General features: G+C 48.3%; 1 protein-coding gene across 4 annotated transcripts in view; it reads right to left on the minus strand.

Moving 5' to 3' along the window:
* Positions 1–24,237, minus strand: part of NGEF (neuronal guanine nucleotide exchange factor) — a 128,113-nt gene that overhangs the window by 90,429 nt on the left and 13,447 nt on the right. For 2 of the 4 annotated variants that reach the window (XM_024989652.2, XM_024989649.2), the window contains one exon: positions 3,266–3,595. The exons of 1 other annotated variant lie outside the window; for it this stretch is intronic. In XM_024989652.2, the coding sequence (XP_024845420.1) occupies positions 3,266–3,410 (145 nt within the window). In that variant the 5' untranslated portion in view covers positions 3,411–3,595. Of the gene's footprint in view, positions 1–3,265; positions 3,596–7,729; positions 8,078–24,237 lie in introns of all 4 variants that reach the window. One more of the 4 variants, XM_059884816.1, reaches the window with a different exon arrangement.

Consider the following 24,237-nt stretch of genomic DNA (forward strand, 5'->3'; position numbering starts at 1 on the left):
CTTAGAGGCCACAAACTTGAGGCTCACGCATGCTAAATGCTTTTAGTTGTGTCCGAGTCTTTGTGACCCTATGGACTGTAGCGTGCCAGCCTCTTCTGTGCATGGATTCTCCAGGCAAGAATACTGGAGTGAGTTGCCATGCCCTCCTCCAAGGGATCTTCCCAACCCAGGGATGGAACCCACATCTCTTACGTCTCCTGCATTGGCAGGTGGATTCCCCCATCATCAATCCCATTTCCCTTCCACCCTCATCTCAGACACAGTCCCACAACCACCTTTTCTTCTGCTCAGGAAGACCCCCACCCTGACCCTGGACAGCTGTATCTGCTCTCTCCTGCTTGCTACTCTCTAATAAGTCCCCAGTGGGGTAGCTGATAACTCCATGGGGCATACTTGAAACGTGGCTTGTGTGACTAAAGAAGTAAATTCTTCATTAAAAAAAAAATTTAAGCTAATTTAAATTTGAATGTAAAAAAGAGAGTCAATTTCATTATTGGAAAACTTTTGAGGATATTTGGAGTAATTTGAGGATTGTCTCTACTTTAACTTCTGGCTGTACATTTAATATCTTTTCTGGCTGTAAACGACTCTTTAACTGTGCATTTTATGAAATCTAAATCCAGATCGAGAATTTCCAGTGAAAATTTAATATGCAAATTGAGAGAGACTGTAAGAATAAAATACTCAACAGATTTTCACAACAGTGGAAAAAAAGGAATATAAAATATCTCATTACTAATTTTTATATTGATTATTGACTACATGATAAAGTGATGGTATTTTGGATGTAATGGGTTAAATAAAATGCATTGTTAAAATCAATTTTACTCATTTCTTTACTTTTTAATATTACAAAAATTTAAATGACTTATGTGGCTTTCACTGTGTTTCTGTTGGACAGAGCTTCTCTAACCCTCTTCTCTGCCCAGGCTCTGGAACCAGAAGAATGTGAACTCTGGTTCAAGCCGTATTGTTCACTAGCTGCATGATCTGGGATAAGTGACTCAATCTCTCTGGGTCTCAGTTTTTTTTTTTTTTTTAACCAGTAAAATGGGTATGGGAGGAACCACGTTGAAATGCCTGCATACCTCAGCCACTGAGTACCTACAAGTGCTCAAACAAGTTAGCTGCCATTGTTTCTGGCCATGTCTTAATGCAACTCTCAAGGCTCACCTAAAATATCATCTTTGTGGGGAAGGGTCTAGTTCTTTGCCTTTACTTCTCTTGTAAACTTTGACGCATTGCTTGCAATAAAATGACATCATTACAGTATTGTGGCTTTTCTCAAAGGGCAGAGACTCCCACTTCTTTGTATGTGACTATGTGCTTTTAATTCTTTTAAAAATTATATTTATTTCTGTGGCTGCATTGGATCTTAGTTGGAGCACACAGGGTCCTTGTTGCAGTTCCTGGATTCTCTGGTTGTGGCACGCGGGCTCACTAGGTCCGTGGCATGTGCGATCTTTGTTCCCCAACTGTGGATTGAACCCACATCCCCTGCACTGCGAGGCAGATTCTTAACCACAGGACCACCAGGGAAGTCCCTGCTTTTAACTCTTATGGGAATTTTCAAACATATACAAAAGTTGAGAGAGTAATGTAGTGTATCAACCACCCTGCTCCATGACTATAGTCTTCCCATCACTGTATTTCTCTTGCTTTGCAGGGTACTCAACACACAATTCTGTTTGTGGTTGATGGCAGACCACCACACTTCCTTTGCTGCTCCTTCCATCGAGCAGTGGAGTCAGTTTCTCCATCTGCTTTCTTCTGGACTGGCCTTGTGAACTGCGTGGGCCATAGACTGTGGTGGAAGTGACTGTTGGGCTCTGGCCTGGGTCTCAAGACCTGGCGGCCTCTGCTCCTGCTCTCTGGGAACCTGCCACCTCGTGGACAAGCCGAGCTAGCCTGCTGGAGGGCGAGCGACCACGGGGAGCAGAGACAGACAGTCCCAGCTGAGGCCCTCTGGGACCAACCCACTCCCTAGCGGCCCAAGAGGCTGTCCTTGACCTTCTAACAGCAGCTGAGCTGCCAGTCCACTGCAGAGGTCAGAGAAAGTGGCCTGGAGCTAGAAGCCATCCAATCAACCCCCAGAATCAAGAGAAATAATAAGCATCATTAATTCCGTCTCTATGTTTTAAGGGTGGGTTGACATGTGGCAAAAGGCTACTCGACAGATTTTAGTGCAAGTTTTGGAACCAGTTAAGGTCTCCCCAGCACACGCAGGGCAGTGCACTGCCTGTCTCCCAGAGGCTAAGAAACTGTCACCCTCTCTACAACCCCAGCATGCTGCCCACCCAGCCCCTAGGCCAGCCACCGGCAGAGGGGGCTCAGCTCTGACAAACCCCATTTCTAAGCGTTTCTGGACTTATTCTGCTCAACAAATATGCTTTCAAATATGCTTTGAATATGCTAGATAAAATGTGCCAGGAACTGGTTTAAAAGATTAAGGGAAAGGGACTTCCCTGGGGGTCCAGTGGTTAAGACCTCATGCTTCCAAAGTGGGGGTCTCAGGTTAGATCCCTGCTCTGGGAACTCATGGAACTAGGATCCCCTTTGCCATGCAGCGAGGCCAAAAAATAAAAAAAAAAAAAAATGAAGGGATCTTTCTGTAAAGCTATTCCCAAGATATTGTTGTTGTTCAGCCACTGTCATGTCCAACTCTTTGTGACCCCAGGGATGGCAGCACACCAGGCTTCCCTGTCCTTCACTATCTCCCAGAGTTTGCTCAAACTTATGTCCATTGAGTTGGTGATGCCATCCAACCATCTTGTCCTCTGTCGCCACCTTCTTCTCCTGCCCTCAATCTTTCCCAGCATTAATCCCAAGGTATTAATCTCATACATTTTCAGGGCAAAAGAAACTCTCTGGCTATCATGGCTATGGAGAGAGAACAGGATAGACTCTCACCACCCAGGAAACACACGTTCCCGGACATCCGTACACGTAGACAGCACCAAGGCTCCCTCCAAGAACATATGGAATCTGGGGGTGTACTGAGCCCTGGAACAAGACATCTCTTTTAAATAGAAGCCAGTCCTATTGGATCATTTGGGTCAACACTTCCTCCTGTAGTATCTGCATCATCTTATGGGGGGAATTTGAATTCTTTGGATAACGGCTTTAGAAAGTTCCACCTTATTGGTCCTGTCCTTGATCATTCTCGATGCCTTTTATTCTCCTTTCATTTAATAGGGGCCTTTCAGCCCCACTGACTCCAGCTGGATATTAACCAGCAGCTGTGACCGCCGTGCCCAGTACTGACCTGCTGGGTAGCCGGGGTTCCCCTCAGAAGTGCCTCTGGCTTTGCCTCTGCTTCTGAGTCTCACGGCGCGATTGAAGGTGGAGTTTCTCTGGATTGGCTTGGTATGGGATGCTTTGTCTTGTGCCTCCTGGTCGGTATGGGGCATTCTCGCTGGACCTCAGGTCTCACACTGGCCGGCTCATCAACCGCCCATGAACCACTCACTGATTTCTTCTGCAGCTTCTCCAAGTCCTCAGAGTCCCTGGTTTCCACTGAAATAAGTCTGATTGTTTCTGGGCAGGATGACTAGAGATCAGTAACCTTTCTCCAACACCCTTGGTTTTGAGTGCTCTAGAAGATAAAGAGACCAGTTTTCCATCAGGGTCATCAGGCTAAAGTTTCCATGCAGAACATGGAATTCTGCTCCCATTCAGATTTGATGAAATTTGCAATAATCTGTGCATCCTGGCGAACCACATCTTTGTCGACAAAAATTAAGTTTAACCACCGCAATTTAGATGCATTCATGTCTCATTTTATAATTGAGGTTTGTTCATTCTACTCAGAAGCTGCACTTATGAGGAAAATGCTGAAAGTGGCTTGTGGAGCTAACTTGCAAGTAAACATTTGCTGAATAATTCAAGACAGGGTAGCAAAACCGGTGCGGGGAGGAAAGGAAGATGTATGGACCCAAAAAAGAAAGAGCTGTGGGAAGAATAGGAAGGGCTGTCAGCGAGTGACGGGTCCCGAGACAGTAAATTTAGAGATGGGAAGTCTGAACCCTGCAAGAGCAATCCTCTTGCCGTCCACTGGGAGCCAAGTCTGGTTGGTGGCTTAGTGGCCTCTCTGATAAGATGAGGTTGTCCGACAGCTTCAGGAAGCACAAGGCATCCCTAATCCCATGGTTACCCCCTCAGTTGGAGTAACAGAACCATTACCTCCTTCTAGGGTGACCATGGGCTCCTCGGGTGGCGCAGTGGTAAAGAGACCACCTGCCAATGCAGGAAATGCCAGAGACTTGGGTTTGACCCCTGGGTCAGGAAGATTTCCTGGAGGAGGGCATGGCAACCCACTCCAGTATTCTTGCCTGGAGAATCCCATGGACAGAGAAGCCTGGTGGGCCACAGTCCGTGGGGTCACAAAGAGTTGAACACGACTGAGCGCACACATGCACACACACACACACACACACACACACACACAAGAAGAATCAGCCCAGAGACTGGAGCACTATGGTGTTAAAGACTGACAAGCGTTAAGATGGGAACCTGCCCTAAGGAAGCTCAGTTGGGGGCAGCGGGAGTTCCTTCACTGTCGAGGTCAACTATGCAGCCCCAGCAAGACCCCCATGGTCCCAGCATCCAGGTCTCTGATCCGTAAATGCCAGGTGTGCACTGTGGGAGCGATCGGACAGGCGCTGTCCTGCTGGCTAAGCCCGGCGTCCCTTGGAGAATCTGGCTGCATTAAAAAAAAAACATTGTTTCTTTATTTTTGGCGGTGCTGGGTCTTGGCTGGTTGCCGCGTGTGGGCTTTCTCTAGTTGTGGTGAGTTGGGGGTACTCTTCATTACGGTACCAGGCTTCTCACTGCAGTGGCTTCTCTTGTTGTCAAGCACAGGCTCTAGAGTCAGGCTCAGCAGTTGCGGCTTCCAGGCTTAGTTGCTCTGGGGTCTTCCCAGACCAGGGACCGAAGCCATGTCCCCTGCAGGCAGGTTATTTATCACTGAGCCACCAGGGAAGTCCCTGGCTGTAATTTCAGGTAGCCAGAGAGGAGAGAGCAGGGGCTAAGAGGTCACATTTAGGTGCTGGCACCTGGGAGGGCATCGTTTATTACAGACACAGCAAGGAACCCACAGCTGGTGGGCAGGTTGGGCGATTTTCACTGAAAGCAGGTTTAACCTGAGTCAGCAAGGGTGGTTTAGTTGCTAAGTTGTGTCTGACTCTCACGACCCCATGGCCTCTACGGCCCACCAGGCTCCTCTGTCCATGGGATTCTCCAGGCAAGAATACTGGAGTGGGTTGCCACTTCCTTCTCCAGGGGATCTTTCCAACCCAGAAATCAAACCCAGGTCTCCTGCATTGCAGGCAGATTCTTTACTGACTAAGCTATGTGGGAGGCCCTGGAGTCAGCAAGATGTAAGTACAAAGAAAGTTCAACTGTTTTCGGACGATGACATAGAAGGGGAGAGGATGGGATGGTTCTGTCCCAGCCAGGTGAGCGGGGACCCCTGCTCTATGCTCTGGTGAGGACCTGCCCGTCCACAAAGGGGCTGAGTGGGCGAGCAGAGGAGCCCCCGGAGGGACAAGGTCATTACAGCTATGGCCTCTGGGGCTTGGGACAGGAGGCACTGGAATGAGGACCACAGGCAAGGACAGAATCCAGCTGTGGATTTCAGAGCTGTCTGAAGGTGGCCGTGAATTCCTGGGTCACTGGAGGAGTCCAGACAGAGACTGTTGGGACTCTAGGACTCAGTGACTCTGACCTATGCCCCTGACCTGGGCCTCCCAGGCCCAGGGCCTAGACACTTCCATCCTGAGGCTGTTGTCAACTTAGAGTTGATCAGGGGGCAGTAAGCAGGCAGGCATCCCGTGGGCAGGTAATGCAGGAGTGAAGCATGTGCTGGGGCCAGTCTGAGGAGGTTTCTGAACTGGGTTGGGGAGTTTCTACTGCATTCTTGAGGACTGTGAGGGAGGAGGTAGTGGGATCCTGGAGGCTCCGGGCAGGCTGGGCTGGGAGGCACCACACAGGTGTATCACCCGGAGGTGGCGAGGGTGGGGCAGCTGTGTGAGAGGATCTGTGACTCAAGATGGTCCTGGGAGGAGCAGGGAGGGGACAGTCCCAAGGGCCGTTGGGGCTTGGGGTGACTGGGCGGGCTGGTGTGGAGTGGGAGAGAAGCCAGCTTGGGCTCGCAGCACGCTGGTTTCAGAGCATCTCCTGCTCTGACGGTGGGGCACCTTGAAGGCCCCTACAGCTTGGCAGCCCTTTGGCCTTCAAGGTTACTATTATTATTGTTATCACCATCATTATTATTTTGAAAGTGAAAAAGTCGCTCAGTCGTGTCCGACTCTGTGTGATCCCATGGATCCCGCCAGACTCCTCAGTCCATGGAATTCTCCAAGTAAGAATACTGGAGTGGGTTGCCATTCCCTCCTCCAGGGGATCTTTCCAACCCAAGGATCGAAGCCAGGTCTCCTGCACTGCAGGCAGATTCTTTACCATCTGAGCCACCAGTGAAGCCCCATTATTTTAGGCTGTTCAAAAAAAATTAAAGTATACTTTCTATGCAGTGGAATGTGTCTTTGTTAATTGTATGGTTCTGAGTTTTGACAAACAGTTTATGTAGCCACAGTGGAGACACAGGACATTCGGTCACCCTGAAATTCCCTTGTGTGCCACCAGAGTCAGCCCCTCCCCTGCCCCTGGCCCCCAGAGACCACTGACCTGTATCTCTTCCCCTAGTTGGCCTTTTCATGACTATTGTGTCGGAAGAACTGCAGCCTTTGGTGTCTGGCTTCCTTTGGCTGGTGTGGTGCATTCGCCACGCAGCCCAGTTCTATCAGTAACGATAGCCAGCATTATGAATTCGTGGAAGCTAACACAATATATCATGAAGGGCTCTCTGCTGGAAGTCAGGAAACTTAGGTTTGAATCTCCATTTCCAGCTGCTTATAACCACCTACTTACACGGGGCAAATCAGGGCCTCAGTTTCCTATCCGGGAAACACGGGGTTGGCTGGGTGTTCTTGGGGGCTCTTTAGCCAAGCCTCAGGGTTTCCTTGGTGGCTCAGATAGTTAAGAATCTGTCTGCAACACAGGAGAACCAGGTTTGATCCCTGAGTCGGGAAGATCCCCTGGAGACAGGAATGGCAACCCACTCTAGTGTTCTGGCCTGAAGAATCCCATAGACAGAGGAGCCTGATGGACTACAGTTCACGGGGTCACAGGGAGTCAGACACAACTGAGTGACTAACACTTTCACTTTCGCTTTAGCCAGATTTCAAATTCTGTGATCTGGGGAGACTCAGAGAGCCCTCAGAGAGAACCTCACGGTGACGGGAACCCTGGAGAATGTTCCCAAATGTCCCTATCGTTATCTTTAAATGAGGGAGCTCGGAAAGCCTGAAAAAATGTATTCCATCCTTAAGACACCACACACACACACGTACACATGCAAACACATAATGTGTCAAACCTAGAAAAAACAATTCTGATTCCACCTCAATTACTGCCTATTTCAGGCCGATGTGTTCTAGCTTTGCAATGGTTTTATAATTGCTACACTTCTTCCATATCCATTAAATGCTGGAAAGCCCGACAGCCCTCCCTGGTCTTCGATTATTTTTCTTAAACTCCCAGTAGCTTTAAGCCCCATATCTTCCTGTTCCAGGTGGCTTCAGGGTGGAAGTGTTGGGGGGTGGCTTTGTGATTGGAAGGGGGCCCTTATGGCAAAACCGCGTAGCGTCCATTCATTCATTCACTCACTCACTCGTAATCATTGGTGTCGTGTTGCCTACGTCTGGCACCTGCTGGCACAGCGTCCACATATCCGTTCCGTGTCAGCTCACACTCCCTCCTTAAGAAGCTCCAGACGGGCAGGACTCGGTCTGTTTTGCTCACTGCTGTTCCTGGTGCCCAGCACACAACAGCATGCCGTAAATACGTGCTGCTTACAACAACGAATGAATGATTGAGTTCCTTCTGTGAAGTGCAGGTGATCATTAGCATCATTTCGTAGATAAGGAAGCTGCAGCTTTGGTCACTTGCCCAGGATTGCACAGCTGGTAAAAGGTACAGCAAAGAACACTCCACATCTGCCTGACTTTGTTGGGGGAACCTGTGATGGGGTCAGAAGATGCTGTTGTAAGGCCTGGCTGAAGGCTGGCCTGGGTAAGTGAAGGCGGGTCCTCTCTTCTTGCTAGCTGTGTGGCTGCTGGTACATGAGCCAAGAGTGACCAATAGACCTCCGGGCACTGGGCTGAGGGCCAGGGGGCCTCCCTGCATGAGTCAGTTGCCTGGGAGGTCAGGACTCATGGGAGTAGGTGATGAAGAGGGGGGTGGGTGAGCTGCCCACAAGCCCAGCTGTGATAATGCAAGACAGCTGCTGGAGGGGGCCCAGATGATGCCATGGTGGGCTCTAGGATATGCGTCCCCTAGACCAGGGTTTCTCAGGTGTTTATGTGCAGGGGCTCTAAAGACTCAGATTCTGACTCAGTAGGTACAGGGCGGGGCTCAGGATGCCGATGCTGTGAGTCTGAGGACCAGCCTTGAGCAAAACCACAGCATCCTTGACAGATGTGGGAGTGAGCAGGCCCCAAGCTGCCCTTAGCTTTGGGCAGGTCTGGGAGGCATTGCCGCTGGTAAGAAGTCCTGCTGGACAGCAGGGCTGGGGAGGGAAGAGGGGGAGAGGTCAGGAGGGAGAGAGGACTGAAGCAGGTGCTGTCCCTTTGATGTCCCCTTCTGCCTCTTACAAAGGAAAGAAGTGTTGGGGTGGAGGGGTGGTAGAAAGCAAGAGGATATGGAGGAAGGTCCTCCAGGGGCCAGGGTGTGAAACACGTGTGGGCTCTAGATGAGAGCCCTGGGCACCTGCTCTGAACAGGCCTTCTAGGTGCTGGGGTGGCCCAGTAAGACCTGGCCATGCCTTCCTGTAGCTAATGGGGCTACAGGAGGGAGTAAAGACTACAGGGCAGGAAGACAGTGGTAGACAGGAGCAGTGCGAGGTGCTTTGCGGGAAGGTTGTGGTGAACAGGTCATAGGGAGGCCTGAGTCAGGGAGCTTCATTCTCATGCCAATCGGAACATCCTGGAGGGCAGCTCAAGGTCAGTGATTAGGGCCAGGGCCTTGGGCTCGGGCTCAGCGAAGCAGGGGTTAAGCAGGGGGAGACCCTGGTAGCTTCAGGCAGGAACACTTGGGGAAAAGGCTCAACAGGACCACACTGAAGACTGCCTTCATCTCCAGGGAGGCTCCAGGGCACTGCGACCCTAGGATGTGTTAGCTATCTAGGTAGGGGGCCACGGGGTGGGGGGGATTGTGACCTGAAAGGGGTGGGAGAATGAAGGCCTCTTAGCTGTGACTTGACATGACAGCAGATAGGGCCTGAATGCACTGACTCGGGGCAGGCAAATTGGGGCCCTAAGAGGGAGGCAGGCTGGCTCAACCCAGCTCGCTGGCATCATTTCATTCCTGTCCTGGAATTGAATTGGCGCCCAAGACTCCTCCCAGGTAAGCAGCAGTGTTTGCCTTAAGCTATAAACAAACGACAAAGACCTTTTTCTTTTCTTTTCTTCCTTCCTTCCTTCTTTGTTTCTTTCTTTCTCTCTTTCTCCCTTTCTTTCCTTTTCTCTCTCTCTCTTTCTTTCCTTCCCCTGGGGCAAAGAAGGAAAGCTAGTGAGGAAGATTCTGGGCACACCAGATGAAAAAGCATGAAGTCTCTGGTTTGGGAGGAAAGCCTCAGCGTGGAGGAAAGCTGCCCTGGGAGCTGCTCTGCCGTCAGGATGACCTTCACGGCGAGAATCACAAGTGTAACATGTGACGGCTGCAGAAATTGTTGAAAAGCAGTTGACTGCAGGGAAGACCGCTGCTGTCCCTGAGCCTGGAGGAGATGCCACTGGGAGTGTCTTGGTGTTCTCAGTGGGAACAGAGGAGAGGAAGGGAATGGGAGACCAAAAGAGAACAGGAGCCTCAGCGAACCTGAAGTGGAAATTCAGAAAGTGGGGAACAGGTGGTGGGGGAGGGGCCAGATCAGAAAGGCAGCGGGAGAAGGGGAGTTGGGGCAAGGTCCAGGCACCCATGGGCTCTGCACATGGGGTGAAGCTCTGGCTGTGCTGTGGCCATGTTGGGGGGCTGGCTTGGCTTCAGGAGGTGGAGGGGGGTGCTCCTTGTAAGACCCAGACCAGGGTGAATCAGAAAGTTGTGTGTATAGAAATAAGGGAGCGGAGAGGGAGGGGGAAGGGGACAGACACAGTGGGGCGGGAGGGCTCAGGTTCAGTTGGGGGGCCTCTCTAGAGCAAGTTTGTGCAGAGGCCTGGAGGAAGCTAGGGAGGAGCCTGGGGATGATGGGAGGCAGAGCTTCCAAACTGGATTTGTTGACTTGCCTTTGGCTCAAGAGTGAGAAAAGCAGAGATGAACCTTGGTTCTCCTTGCAGGTTGCTGAAGTGATACAATGGGAAAGAAAGCAGGACTTTGAAGGAGACATTAGGCCTGAGATCAAAGAGAAGGCACGTTTGGCAGGGAGCTAGACTTGGAAATGGTCCTTTGTACCGGTGCTGAGCCTACCAGAGTACCCTGGAAGGCTGAATACGAACTCCAGTGACAATTCCTTGAACAATGGCTTAACAATAACAGTTTCTAATCCTAACAGCTGTCTCTTTAGAAATGAGAACAACGGAACACAGGGAGATAAGGGATGCTCTCAGGGCCAGGAGGCTGCTGCATTCCTCTGGGGTTACACGCCTCCCACTGAGCCTCCTTCAGCATTGCATCCTAGCAGCCCAGGACACACACATAGGACAGAGGTGGGTTAGACACAGGGACAAATTCCTTTGCAGGATAAAATGGATGGCGACAGATCAAGTGTGGACAGCACTCCTTTTCCCAATAATGCAACAGAAATCAGTGGAATTAATTTTAAACCTGGGGCCGAGACAGTGGTATAGAGAGGGTAAAGGCGTTTCTTTTTCACAGGACAGCACTTAAATGCCAGAGAATGGTGGGACATCGATATGAATGCAACTCTATCCATCTATCCATCCATTACCTAGCTCTCCACCATCTATCTATCCATCCATCCATCTATCCGTCTATCCGTCTATCCTTCTACCCACCTATCTATCCATCATCCATCCATCCACCAACCTATCCATCCATCCATCTAGCTATCTATCCATTTATCCATCTGCCTATCTATCCATCCATCCATCTGTCTACCTATATAGATGGGTTGACCAAAAAGTTCATTTAGGTTTTTCTGTAAGATCGATTGATCTATCTATCTATCCATCTATCCATCCATCCACATTACACATAACCTGCAACATGAGGGAGGAGAAAGTCAGAGGCTAAAAAACCAAACCAAATATTCTTGCTGGGAAAAAAATGGTTAGTGACAAGCATAAGGGAGAAGAGGTCAAAGCACCATGGAGCTGTGTCACTGTGGGCTAAGGAGGAAGGAAAAGGCCGGATGGAAGGACTCCAGGTGTCTCCTGCAGGTTGTGGTAGGCACATAGGAGGGCAGAGAAACTTCAGGTAATGGAAGTTAAAAAAATTAAACCTTTTACTTTAGATTTATGGAAAAGTTGCAGACATTGGAATTTCTAAAGCAGCTTCTCAAGGAACTAAAGAGCTTCAGGTACAAGAGTTAGGAGTTCAATATTTGGAGGTCCTCACACTTCAGTGGGGCTTCCCCGGTGGCGCTAGTGGTAACGAACCCACCTGCCAATGCAGGAGGCATAAGAGATGCAGGTTTGACCCTTGGGTTGGGAAGATCCTCTGGAGGAAGGTTTAAGGTATGGCAACCTGCTCCAGTATTCTTGCCTGGAGAATCCCGTGGACAGAGGAGTCCGGCGGGCTATGGTCCACAGGGTTGCAAAGAGCTGGACATGACTGAAGCAACTGAGCAGGCATACATGCATGCACATAGAGGAGAAGCATAAAACAAGGTGAAGGAAGCCTCTCAGGTGTAGAGCAGGACTTCCCCTCTTGTTCTGGGATTGCTGCTACGGCCAAACACGGTTTAGTTCTATGGAAATTTCTGCTGCAGCTTGCATCGGCCAGCCAGCCGCCATGGGGGATTACTGAAGGAGGTATGCCTCCCCCCGGCATCCTACCTTTGTAGAACAAGAGGAAGGACTTCCCTGGTGGCACAGAGAATGAGAATCTACCTGCCAATGCAGGGAACACTGGTTTGATCCCTGGTCCAGGAAGATCACTCATGCTGAGGGGCAACTAAACCCGTGTGCCACAACTAATGAGCCTGAGCTCTAGAGCCTGTGAGCTACAACTATTGATCCAGCGTGCTACAGCTACTGAAGCCCACACTCTAGAGCCCTTGTCCCACAACAGGAGAAGCCACCGCAACGAGAGGCGGTTGCCCCTGCTGCCTCCTCCACCCCAGGGAGGGAGGAGGGTGTTGAGGTGGCTCCAGGCCAGGTCTCCCATCCCCCACCCCCCATCTCCCATCCCAACAGTCTAGCCTGTGCTAGAAGAAAGGAAAAGAAACTTTGAACAGTGTGAGTTTAAACTTTGGAAAACATGAACATGGTTGAAATGGGCAAAGGATATGAAGAGATAGCTCACAGAAAATACAAATCCTTAACAATCTATGAGAGATTTTCAACCCCATGTCTCATAAGAGGAGAGGAACTCCAAACCACACTGAGAAATTTTTTTTTTTTTGCACTTATTACATTAGCAAAGAATTAAAACTTTGAAAAGTGATTGGTGAAGCTGAAGAACCAGAGGCATCTCCCTCCTGAATTGTCACTGGTAGGATTTTACCTTGATTCCACCCCAGTGAAGGCAGTTTGGAACCCTCTATCAAGGTAAACACTGACCATCTTACTTGTGTTTCTCTTACCTTGGACGTGGGGTATCTCTTCACGGCTGCTCCAGCAAAGCGCAGCCATGAAGAGACACCCCACGTCCAAGGTAAGAGAAACCCAAGTAAGACGGTAGGTGTTGCAAGAGGGCATCAGAGGGCAGACACACTGAAACCATACTCCCAGAAAACTAGTCAATCTAATCACACTAGGACCACAGCCTTGTCTAACTCAATGAAACTAAGCCATGCCCTGTGGGGCCACCCAAGACGGGCAGGCCATGGTGGAGAGGTCTGACAGAATGTGGTCCACTGGAGAAGGGAATGGCAAACCACTTCAGTATTCTTGCCTTGAGAACCCCATGAACAGTATGAGAAGGCAAAATGATAGGATACTGAAAGAGCAACTTCCCAGGTCAGTAGGTGCCCAATATGCTACTGGAGATCAGTGGAGAAATAACTCCAGAAAGAATGAAGGGATGGAGCCAAAGCAAAAACAATACCCAGTTGTGGGTGTGACTGGTGATTGAAGCAAGGTCTGATGCTGTAAAGAGCAATATTGCATAGGAACCTGGAATATTAGGTCCATGAATCAAAGCAAATTGGAAATGGTCAAACAGGAGATGGCAAGAGTGAATGTCGACATTCTAGGAATCAGAAAACTAAAATGGACTGGAATGGGTGAACTTAACTCAGATGACCATTATATCTATGACTGTGGGCAGGAATCCCTTAGAAGAAATGGAGTAGCCATCATGGTCAACAAAAGAGTCCAAAATGCAGTACTTGGATGCAATCTAAAAAACGACAGAATGATCTCTGTTCGTTTCCAAGGCAAACCATTCAATATCGCAGTAATCCAAGTCTATGCCCCAACCAGCAATGCTGAAGAAGCTGAAGTTGAATGGTTCTATGAAGACCTACAAGACCTTTTAGAACTAACACTCAAAAAAGATGTCCTTTTCATTATAGGGGACTGGGATGCAAAAGTAGGAAGTCAAGAAACACCTGGAGTAACAGGCAAATTTGGCCTTGGAATACGGAATGAAGCAGGGCAAAGGCTAATAGAGTTTTGCCAAGAGAATGCACTGGTCATAGCAAACACCCTCTTCCAACAACACAAGAGAAGACTCTACACATGGACATCACCAGATGGTCAACACCAAAATCAGATTGATTATATTCTTTGCAGCCAAAGATGGAGAAGCGCTATAGTCAGCAAAAACAAGACCAGGAGCTGACTGTGGCTCAGACCATGAACTCCTTATTGCCAAATTCAGACTTAAATTGAAGAAAGTAGGGAAAACCACTAGACCATTCAGGTATGACCTAAATCAAATCCCTTATGATTATATAGTAGAAATGAGAAATAGATTTAAGGTACTAGATCTGATCGATAGAGTGCCTGATGAACTATGGACTGAAGTTCGTGACATTGTACAGGAGACAGGGATCAAGACCATCCCCATGGAAAAGAAATGCAAAAAAGCAAAATGGCTCTCTGGGGAGGCCTTACAAATAGCTGTGAAAAGAAGAGAAGCGAAAAGCAGAGGAGAAAAGGAAAGATATAAGCATCTGAATGCAGAGTTCCAAAGAATAGCAAGAAGAGATAAGAAAGCCTTCCTCAGCAATCAATGCAAAGAAATAGAGGAAAACAACAGAATGGGAAAGACTAAGATCTCTTCAAGAAAATCAGAGATACCAAGGGAACATTTCATGCAAAGATGGGCTCGATAAAGGACGGAAATGGTATGGACCTAACAGAAGCAGAAGATATTAAGAAGAGGTGGCAAAAATACACAGAAGAACTGTACAAAAAAGATCTTTACAATCCAGATAATAACGATGGTGTGATCACTCACCTAGAGCCAGACATCCTGGAATGTGAAGTCAAGTGGGCCTTAGAAAGCATCACTATGAACAAAGCTAGTGGAGGTGATGAATTCCAGTTAAGCTATTTCAAATCCTGAAAGATGATGCTGTGAAAGTGCTGCACTCAATATGCCAGCAAATTTGGGAAACTCAGCAGTGGCCACAGGACTGGAAAAGGTGTTTTCATTCCAATCCCAAAGAAAGGCAATGCCAAAGAATGCTCAAACTACCACACAATTGCACTCATCTCACACGCTAGTAAAGTAATGCTCAAAATTCTCCAAGCCAGGCTTCAGCAATACATGAACCATGAACTTCCAGGTGTTCAAGCTGGTTTTAGAAAAGGCAGAGGAACCAGAGATCAAATTGCCAACATCTGCTGGATCATCAAAAAAGCAAGAGAGTTCCAGAAAAACATCTATTTCTGCTTTATTGACTATGCCAAAGCCTTTGACTATGTGGATCACAATAAACTGTGGAAAATTCTGAAAGAGATGGGAATACCAGACCACCTGACCTGCCTTTTGAGAAACCTGTATGCAGGTCAGGAAGCAACAGTTAGAACTGGACATGGAACAACAGACTGGTTCCAAATAGGAAAAGGAGTATGTCAAGGCCGTATATTGTCACCCTGCTTATTTAACTTATATGCAGAGTATATCATGAGAAACGCTGGGCTAGAAGAAGCACAAGCTGGAATCAAGATTTCCAGGAGAAATATCAATAACCTGATATGCAGATGATACCACCCTTGTGGCAGAAAGTGAAGAGGAACTAAAGAGCCTCTTGATGAAAGTGAAAGAGGAGAGTGAAAAAGTTGGCTTAAAGCTCAACATTCAGAAAACGAAAATCATGGCATCTGGTCCCATCACTTCATGGGAAATAGATGGGGAAACACTGGAAACAGTATCAGACTTTATTTTTTGGGGCTCCAAAATCACTGCAGATGGTGACTGCAGCCATGAAATTAAAAGACGCTTACTCCTTGGAAGGAAAGTTATGACCAACCTAGATAGCATATTGAAAAGCAGAGACATTACTTTGCCAACAAAGGTCCGTCTAGTCAAGGCTATGGTTTTTCCAGTGGTCACGTATAGATGTGAGAGTTGGACTGTGAAGAAAGCTGAGCACTGAAGAATGGATGCTTTTGAACTGTGGTGTTGGAGAAGACTCTTGATAGTCCCTTGGACTGCAAGAAGATCCAACCAGTCCATTCTAAAGGAGATCAGCCCTGGGTATTCTTTGGAAGGAATGATGCTGAAGCTGAAACTCCAGTACTTTGGCCACCTCATGCGAAGAGTTGACTCATTGGAAAAGACTCTGATGCTGGGAGAGATTGGGGGCAGGAGGAAAAGGGGATTACAGAGGATAACATGGCTGGATGGCATCACCGACTTGATGGACATGGGTTTGAGTGAACTCCGGGAGTTGGTGATGGACAGGGAGGCCTGGCATGCTGCGATTCATGGGGTTGCAAAGAGTCGGACACAACTCAGGGACTGAACTGAACTGATCAAGGTAAAAAGTGTATATGCTTTAACCCAGCAATTCCATCTGCAGGAATTTGCTCTATGGATCTGCCTGCAGACGTGGGAAGTGGCCTGTGTACTTGTGACTCAGTGTAGCTTTGTCTGGGAGAAACAGATTGAATTTGCTACAATTTTAATCAGGAACTGATCACACTGTTCAGTTCGGTTCAGTTCAGTGTCCTCTGTCGTCCCCTTCTCCTCCTGCCCCCAATCCCTCCCAGCATCAGGGTCTTTTCCAATGAGTCAGCTCTTTGCATGAGGTGGCCAAAGTACTGGAGTTTCAGCTTTTGCATCATTCCTTCCAAAGAACACCCAGGGTTGATCTCCTTTAGAATGGACTGGTTGGATTTCTTTGCAGTCCAAGGGACTCTCAAGAGTCTTCTCCAACACCACAGTTCAAAAGCGTCCATTCTTCAGTGCTCAGCTTTCTTCACAGTCCAACTCTCACATCTATACGTGACCACTGGAAAAACCATAGCCTTGACTAGACGGACCTTTGTTGGCAAAGTAATGTCTCTGCTTTTCAATATGCTATCTAGGTTGGTCATAACTTTCCTTCCAAGGAGTAAGTATCTTTTAATTTCATGGCTGCAGTCACCATCTGCAGTGATTTTGGAGCCCCCAAAAATAAAGTCTGACACTGTTTCCAGTGTTTCCCCATCTATTTCTCATGAAGTGATGGGACCAGATGCCATGATTTTCGTTTTCTGAATGTTGAGCTTTAAGCCAACTTTTTCACTCTCCTCTTTCACTTTCATCAAGAGGCCTTTTAGTTCCTCTTCACTAAGCCCCTAATTAAAAGAGTCTCAGAGTAATTTAATAGAACAGAGGCAGTTTCATAATTAATAGGTGGTCTTAATGCAATATAGCTTACCAGTGGGTTAGCAACACAATTAAACACAAGTCTCCAGAAAAAAACCTTCAGAAATAAGAGTAGAAGGAAAAGTCATCATGAAAAAGGGCACCAAGCACATCTCGAATGCAGCGGTGCTGAAAAGTCAAGGCAGGATGCCGTGCTCATCTTTATTAACTTGTTTCTTGGGGGCTTAGCCAAAGTAATGAGACATAAAACAAATGTTGTCATAAAAGAAGATGAAATAAATGGCAATTTGCAGATGATTTGAATGCCTAGAAAGCCCCAAGAACCAATGGAAACTATTGGAATTATAAAGAATTCAGCCCAGGGCCAGAATAGGATAGATTGACTTCATGTCAACAACAAGAAAATAGTGAATTCCCAATCACAGTAGAAACAAAATCAGAAAATGTAGGATAATTACATAAATAAATATAACCTATGTAAAGGAAAAATGTGGGAAATGGAAGAAACTGACATCTTTAGAAAAGTATGAGTTTTTTTTTTTTTTTTTAAAGAAAAGCATTGGTTTTTCTTGGATGGGAAAATGGAAAATTAAAAACATGTCAATTCTCACCATGTTAATATAGAGTTTTAGTGCCATTCCACCTAACAAATTCCAATTTAAAAGCTTTTATTGGAGTATATTCATAAAATGAATATGAAGTTCATAGGCAAGATTGGCAGATAGGCAAGATTAGCTCAAATTTTGAAAAATATAGGTAATAGAGAGAGTCGCTTTTCCTAAATATCATAAAATGCTGCAATAATAAAAAGTGTGTGGTAATGGAACAAGGGAGTCGTCAACGAAACAGAATGCCAGGTCAGGAATGAGCACTTATCTACTAAAGTGTTGTTTTATAGAAGAGTTATCACAGATACAAAAAATGGAGGGATTATAAAACCAGACAAAAGTGTCACAAGAAAGGAAAAATATACACCAATATCTCTTATTAATATAAATGAAAGAGTCCTGAATGCAAGACTAGCAAGCTGATACATTAAAAAGATTATACACCATAACCAAGCAGAATTTATCCCAGAAATGCAGTGGTTTTAACACACAAAAATTGATTAATATAACGCATTATACCAACGAAACAAAGGACAAAACTACATGATATCTCCATTATTTGGCATCAATTAGCACTTGACAAAATCCAGTAATCCTTCATGCTAAAAATAGACAACAAAACAGATAAAAGAAGAAAATTTCCTCTACTTGATAAAGGGCATCTATGAAAACCCCACATCTAATATCACACTTGTTAAAGACTGGATGTTTTCTTATAAATCAGAAGGAAGATAAGAATGCCCACTCCCACCACTACTGTTCAACATTGCACTGGAGGTTTGCACCAGAGAAATTGGTCAATAAAAATAAATAAAAGATACTCAAATTGGAAAGGAAGGCATAAAACTCTATTTGCAGATGACACGTGTGTTTAGAAAATCCTAAGGAATTCCCTAAGAAAACTTTTGGGAATAAGTTCAGCAAGATCTCATGATATAAGATCAACATACAAAAATCCACTGTATTTTTACACAGTAGGAATGAACATACCAGAAATGAAATTTTGAAAAAAGAATGTCACTTATAATATGATCAATATAATATGATCAATTGATATTAAAAAATACAAATTTAACAAAGCAGTGAAAAATTTATATTCTGAAAACTATAAAATATTGTTGAAAGAAATTAAGGAAGACCTAAATAAATGGAAAGACATTCTATTTTCATGGACGAGAAGATTTACTATTAAGGTGGTGTGTGTGAGCCTACTAAATTGCTTCAGTCGTGTCTGACTCTTTATGATGCCAGAGGATGTTGTCCGCCAGGCTCTTCTGTCCATGGGATTTTCTGGCAAGAATTCTGGAGTGAGTTGCCATTTTCTCCTCCAGGGCTTCCCTAGTGACTCAGACAGTAAAGAATTTGTCTGCTCTGTAGGAGATCCGGGTTCAGTCCCTGGGTTGGGAAGATCCCCTAGGGAGGCAACCCACTCCAGTATTCTTGCCTGGAGAATTCCAAGGACAGAGGAGCCTGGTGGGTCACACTCAACTGGGTTGCAAAGAGCTGGACACGAATAAGCATCTAACACACACACACACACACACACACACAGCCCTCCAGGGGATCTTCCCAATCCAGGGATTGAACTCGTGTCTCTTACGTCTCCTGCCTTGGCAGTTGGGTTCTTTACCACAAGTGCCACCTGGGAAGCCCCTATTAAGGTAGTACTGTTCCCCAAATTGATCTAGATATTCAACACATTCCAAATCAACATACCCAGCTGGCTTCTTTGCAGAAATTAATAAACTGATTTTAAAATTTATGTGGAAATTCAAGGACCCATGCCAAAACAATCTTGAAAAAGAATAAGGTTGGACTTTTCATGTTCTGATTTCAAAAGTCACTACAAAGCAACAGTAATCGAGATAGTGTGTGGTACTAAAACAGGAAAGGGTCAGTGACTCATTCTCCTTCATTTAGGGATAAAAATCGACCAGTTGCTCAGGAGAAATTATGAACACTAAGGGATTTCCCTCAAGGGTTTCTATGGTATCCTTTTTCACTTTTCACATTTGTTTATGTATTTTTGGCGGTGCTGGGTCTTTGTCGCTGCACTCAGGCTTTCTCTAGTCACAGCGAGTGGGGACTGCTCTCTAGCTGCAGTACAAGGGCTTCTCATCGTGGTGGTTTCCTTTGTTGGGGAGCACAGACTCTAGGTGCATGGGCTTCAGTAGCTGTGGCTCTTGGGCTTAGTTGCTCTGTGGCACGTGGAATCTTCCTGGGCCAGGGATCGAACCTGTGTCCTCCGCATTGGCAGGTAGATTCTTAACCACTGGACCAGGAGGGAAGCCCCGGGGTAGACTTTAGAGGCCTTTTGGAAGGAGACATGGACTGGCCCTCCTCCCTTTGGTGGAATGTTGGAGGGATTATCTTGAGCTGGATTAAGTACCCAGAGGTGGTGCGTCTGGTTATCTGTTAGCTTCCCATGCAGAACAGGGGAGGAGGTTGGGGAGAGCTGACATTCTTAAAGGAAACGGCGGGGGATAGCGTCCCTCCTGGAGGGCCCAGATTATCCTCATAAAGAACATTGCTCTGAATCTCCTCCAGCCCACAGGCAGACAGGACATGGAGCCACACAGCTGCATTCTCTGGTTGTCCCCACTGTCCTGAAGCATCTCGCCTGGAAAATTCCTTGGCAGGTAAGGCAAGATTCTTCTGCTGGCTTCCAACCCGCCCCCCACCCCAACCCAGAGTCAAACATCCACAGAATGCCTCTCCTTGTGCAACCTGATTTCCTGCTGTCTCCTCCAAGATAAACTGTTTGTGAAGGTAACTGAATGAAGCAGCTTGTTCTCGGGAAATATTACCTATAAACCAGGGGCGAATGGGAGCAGCAGCGTTGACCCAAGATGACAGTGTCGGTGTTAGGCGTGTGGGCCTATGGCTCCTTTCTGGTTTTAATTAGTCGGCCCATCCTGTCTTCGTTGAGGCCACTTTCAGGTTGAAGCCATAAAACCTTATTGGCCGAGGATCAAAGAACGCTCAACGTTTCACTCTCTGTAACCCGGAGCGGAACCCTAGGTCATCCCGAAGTGAGTTCAACCAATTACTAGGCTGTACAACGAAATGGGAGGCGATGCTTCTATTTTACCTTGTCATCTACTTAAATATATTTTTTTTAATCTAAGTATAGTAGAATACAGAAAGTGCCCGTATTCTAAGCATAGAGGCTGACTACTTACCTCTGTAACCACACCCAGGCCTCTGAAACTCTCTGCCGTTTCCTCCCCAGCCCCCGAGGGGAGTCTCTGGCTTCAAACAGCAAGGACTAGCTTTGCCTGTTTCGGTCCTTTGTGTGAATGGACTCATTCACAATGTTCTTTCCTATCTGACTTCTTCCTGTGACACTGGGCCCTGGAGACCCATCCACGCTGTTTCACGTCGCGGGGACACTTCGCTCTCAGGGCTCTGTGGTTCTCACGATACAGGGGCCTCAGAGTCACCTAGATGGTTAAATACAGATTCTGGGGGCTCCACCCTGGAGCTTTCAGGCGCAGGAGGTCAGGGGTGGGGCCTGAGAATCTGTGTTTCCAACAAGTTCTCAGCGTTTGCTGTGGCTGGTATGGGGACCACATCTGGAGAACCACCCCTCCAGTCTGGCAAAGCCCATTTTGCCTTGGAAAAGGACATCATTGTTGCATCTGGAAGCCTAACCAGAGAGCCCGGGGAGGGATGAGAGAGCGTGGAGGCCAGAGCTGGCGTCCTCAGGGGTCGCTGGTTGTTAGCCAGGGTGAAAGAGAGGATTAAGACCCTCTCCTGTCTGCTCCTGGTGGGGACTGCTGCGGTTCATGACTCTCGATTTATAAGCTGGGCACACCCAAGCCAGGGCTTTCTGGCTCCTTCAAGGCATGGGTGGATACGGTGGAGATTTCCAGACCGTAAGCTGGTCAGACACGGGCCAGAGGCCCCGGCCTCCGGCCACACACAGCACTGGTCAGCTCAGTCCCTCGCCCACCCCTGCCACTGCCAACTGGACCCTGGCCGCCTCAGCCTCAGAGGGGCCTTAGGTGAGGGCTGTCCTTCTCCATCTTCCCCCTAACATTGGGCCTCCTCCTCATTTGAGACATGAATGGACGAGGGCCTGAGAGCCCAGCCTCCCTCCCTGCTCACGGGTCGAGTCCCCTCCCGTTCCAAAGTCCTCCTTGTCCTTCTCTTCTCCTGCTGCCCCTCTCTCGGGATTTCATCTACTTCCAGGGTCTTCACTCCCAGAGGCAGCGGATCTGATAGCCCGAATCTGACAGCCCGAGGCTCCTCCTGGAATCACCGTGCTGCCCCCCACAGGTGGACGGACCCCCAGCCTCAAGTCCTGCCCGGGGCTGGGAAGGGCCATGCCTGCAGGATAGGAGGAGACTCCTGGTCACCCAGGCTGCCCCATCCTGGTCTCTGAAGAGCTCAGGACCCAGGCTTGAAGTCTGAGGAGGGTAGCCGTGACCTGGGTCAGGAAATACTGACCGAACTGAGACATCGACTCAATGGGCATGAGTTTGAGCGAACTCCGGGAGATGGTGATGGACAGGAAGGCCTGGCACGCTGCAGTTCATAGGGTCACAAAGAGTTGGACACGACTGAGTGACTGAACAACAACTGAGACGCTTCTGGAGGGGAAATGCCCAGAGCTGCAGACACCGGGTCCTTGCTCTCAGAGGAGCTCAGGCATGGTTTTGATTCCAGCACTTTGACTCATTTGCTCCTCCTACACAGCCCTGGGGAGGGAGGGCACCACTGTTAGTCCCATCCTGGAGCTGGAGAAACTCAGTGACTTGTCCAAGGTCACAGCTGGGAAGTGCCTGAGATGGGATTTGAATGCTGGTCTTGCTGGTCCCACTGGGAGGAGAGGGGGTGAGCACAGGAGAGGGTGGAGAGGTGCCCTGGGAGGTGGAGCACGTAGGAAGTCAGAGAGGACCAGGGAGAGAGCGTGGAGCAAGGCATGAGGCATGGGGGTATCTGGGGGGCTGGGCCAGCAGGCTCCTGTAGGCACTCATGTCTTTTGAGCACCCCTCTCCTTCCACGTGGGGAGGCTTTGCGGGGAGCCCTGGGCAGTTTGGGTGCAAAGATCCAAGCCAGGTATGGGGGTGTCTTCCCCTAAGTGGCTGTGGCCCTATTTGCTGACTTCTCATGGTGGCCACTACCAGCCCACTTCTTGCACACCCCAGCTAGTGTTCGGCGGTCTAAGACTGAAGCTTCAGGGCCTCCGGAGTCCTGGCATGGCTCCGGGGATGGGCCCCTGACACGCCCTTGACCCTCAACTCGCCATCTGGAGGGCAATGGTGTTCTCCAGGCTCCCATGGAGTGAAACTGGCCAGTGGCGTCCTGGGTGGGCTGCACCCGCTCACACCTGTGTCCGCCCCATGCTGGGCCCCAGGCTGTGAGGTAGCAGAGGCCCCTCACTCAGGGCCCCAGAGAGCTGGCAGGAGGGAACTGCCTAACATCCTCTGTCATCCCAAACATGAGCTCGCCTTTCCTCTGGCTTTGCTTTCCTTCTGGAAGCGTCTCTCATTTGTGCACTGAAAGTACAAGAATTAATTGGGATTATGGCTCCTGGCATGGCATCAACACCCAGAACGATACTCCCAGGCTGTGCTTTTTACTCTTTGCAAGCTAAATGAATGAGCCACTTGTTTAATTCGTTTTTACATTTGGGTGTTAAAAAGACTCCAAGATTATAAAATGGATATAATGGTCGACATAAAAAAACAGGTATGGACTTTGAAAACAAAACAGCTCTAGGGTCCATGAGAGCCTTGTCTCTGTCCCAGTGAGAGGAATCTATGCCTCATCTCTGGGGGCTGGCTGGTGGCAGCTCCCGAGAGTCCCGTCCCCTCTGGGCACCACGGGGACAGCAGCCCTTCTCAGCTGGTGGGGGAAGGACAGGACGCAACCTATTTTCTCAGAATGAAGGGAGAGCCAGCTGCTGCAGAGTTGTCCTGCTGCTAAGAGAATTTTACCTACTCTGTGGACACTGACCCTCTGTCCCACGCCCCCACCACCAGACAGGCTGTGAGCAATAGGAGAGAGTGAGCTGGGGACAGGGCCACTCCTTCTGGGGTGAGTGGCCTCCGTCAGCCACCGCCCTTGGCAAGCTCCCGCCTGCCTGTGGGCCAAGGTCAGGGGACCAGCCAGAGGGAGGCCGGCCAGGGCAGCTGAGCTCCCAGGCACAGTGCAAAACAGACTGTGTGAAGGTGGGCGACGTCATCTCAGTAGCCAGACAGGGATCTTCATGTTCAGGAAGCTGCCCTCCTTACACTGGGACTCTGTTGGATTCTAGCAGTGGGGCCATTTGCACAGTGGAGCTGCCGTGAACTCATATATCCACCCAAATCCTAGAGGAGTTATAAAAAGGCCTGCCTGCTAAAAATGACAAGACCTGATGATGTCTTAGTCAGCCAGGGCTGCCTTAACAAATTACAGTAGACTTGAGGCTTAAACAGCAGAAATTTGTTTGCTACCGGTTCTGGAGTCTAAAATCCTATATAAAGATAGTTGGTTTCTGGGGTTTTGGTGAGGGCTGTCTTCCTGGCCAGCAGATGGCCACCTTCCTGATATGTCCTCACATGGCCTTTCCTGGGTTGTGCATGAAGAAGGAGAGACAGGGAGAGAGAGAGGAAGAGGGGTGAGAGAAATGATGGTGAGG

This window comes from Bos taurus, chromosome 3, assembly GCF_002263795.3.
Source record: "Bos taurus isolate L1 Dominette 01449 registration number 42190680 breed Hereford chromosome 3, ARS-UCD2.0, whole genome shotgun sequence".
In the NCBI taxonomy this organism is placed as follows: domain Eukaryota; kingdom Metazoa; phylum Chordata; class Mammalia; order Artiodactyla; family Bovidae; genus Bos; species Bos taurus.